Source organism: Pyrgilauda ruficollis, unplaced genomic scaffold (genome assembly GCF_017590135.1).
Source record: "Pyrgilauda ruficollis isolate IOZ18807 unplaced genomic scaffold, ASM1759013v1 scaffold6485, whole genome shotgun sequence".
Taxonomy (NCBI): Eukaryota; Metazoa; Chordata; class Aves; order Passeriformes; family Passeridae; genus Pyrgilauda; species Pyrgilauda ruficollis.
The window spans coordinates 1-887 of NW_024528250.1; the positions used below are offsets into that span (position 1 = coordinate 1).

The following is an 887-nucleotide window of genomic DNA, read 5'->3' on the forward strand; positions in this document are numbered from 1 at the left end:
CCCAAAACTGGAAGAAGATACTCACATGCCCTCATCAGTTCATACACCTTGGGAGGGCACCCCTCTGGCTGCTCCATCCGATAGCCCTTTTCCAGCAGATCATACACCTGAGAGAGGTCAATGCCTGGGTATGGTGACATCCCATAGGTAGCAATTTCCCATAACAGCACCCCAAAGGCTGTAAAAGGAGGAAAACAAAATTGCTGGTCAGAAGTCTGCCTTTGTGTTGTTCATTACTCTGTGGCCTGCATTGCAGCTTGAGGCAGCATTGTTTCGTTGCAGGTATTTCAGGCCAGTCTACGTGGAGATATCACATGCTAAAAATGTTATTGATTCATGAAGTTCTGGCCTGGCATGTGACTCTCTTCACAAGGGTTTCTGCCCAGGCCAAAAGCAAGTTGTTCTCTGGGCTGGCAGAGAAAAACCAAAATGAACAAGAAAAGGACAGTGAAGGTGAGTTTTCTTACCCCACACATCTGATTTGATTGAAAAGGTGTTGTAGGCCAGGCTCTCGGGAGCTGTCCATTTGATTGGGAACTTGGCCCCAGCATGGGCTGTGTAGGTATCACCAGTCATGAGTCGACTCAAGCCAAAGTCAGCCACCTTCACCACGTGGTTTTCTCCAACTAAGCAGTTCCGTGCTGCCAGGTCCCTGTACAAAGGAACAAGGACACCACTGCAGCAGGAGCAGGGCTTTTGAATGCAGTTTTGGGGCCCTGCTCCCTGGGTCAGGAAGCACTCTCTGTATGCAGCAGGCAGAAGCAAGGTGAGCTTTGTCTGAACAGTGTCAGAAACTGAGTGGACTTATTCTTAGGAGCAATGAGGTAAATCTGGATAAGGATTAACTTTTTAAATTCTATTAAGTTTTCAGTAATGGTGGCTGTTAC

General features: G+C 47.7%; 1 protein-coding gene across 1 annotated transcript; it reads right to left on the reverse strand.

The window, feature by feature from the left end:
• Positions 1-25: 25 nt before the first annotated feature.
• LOC121362597 (tyrosine-protein kinase ABL2-like) lies at positions 26-676 on the reverse strand (the record flags this gene model as incomplete). Its single annotated transcript, XM_041484223.1, has 2 exons — positions 26-178; positions 468-676. Coding segments are annotated over 2 exons (362 nt in total), but the record flags the coding sequence as incomplete, so codon positions are not given.
• Between the last annotated feature and the right edge of the window lie 211 nt (positions 677-887).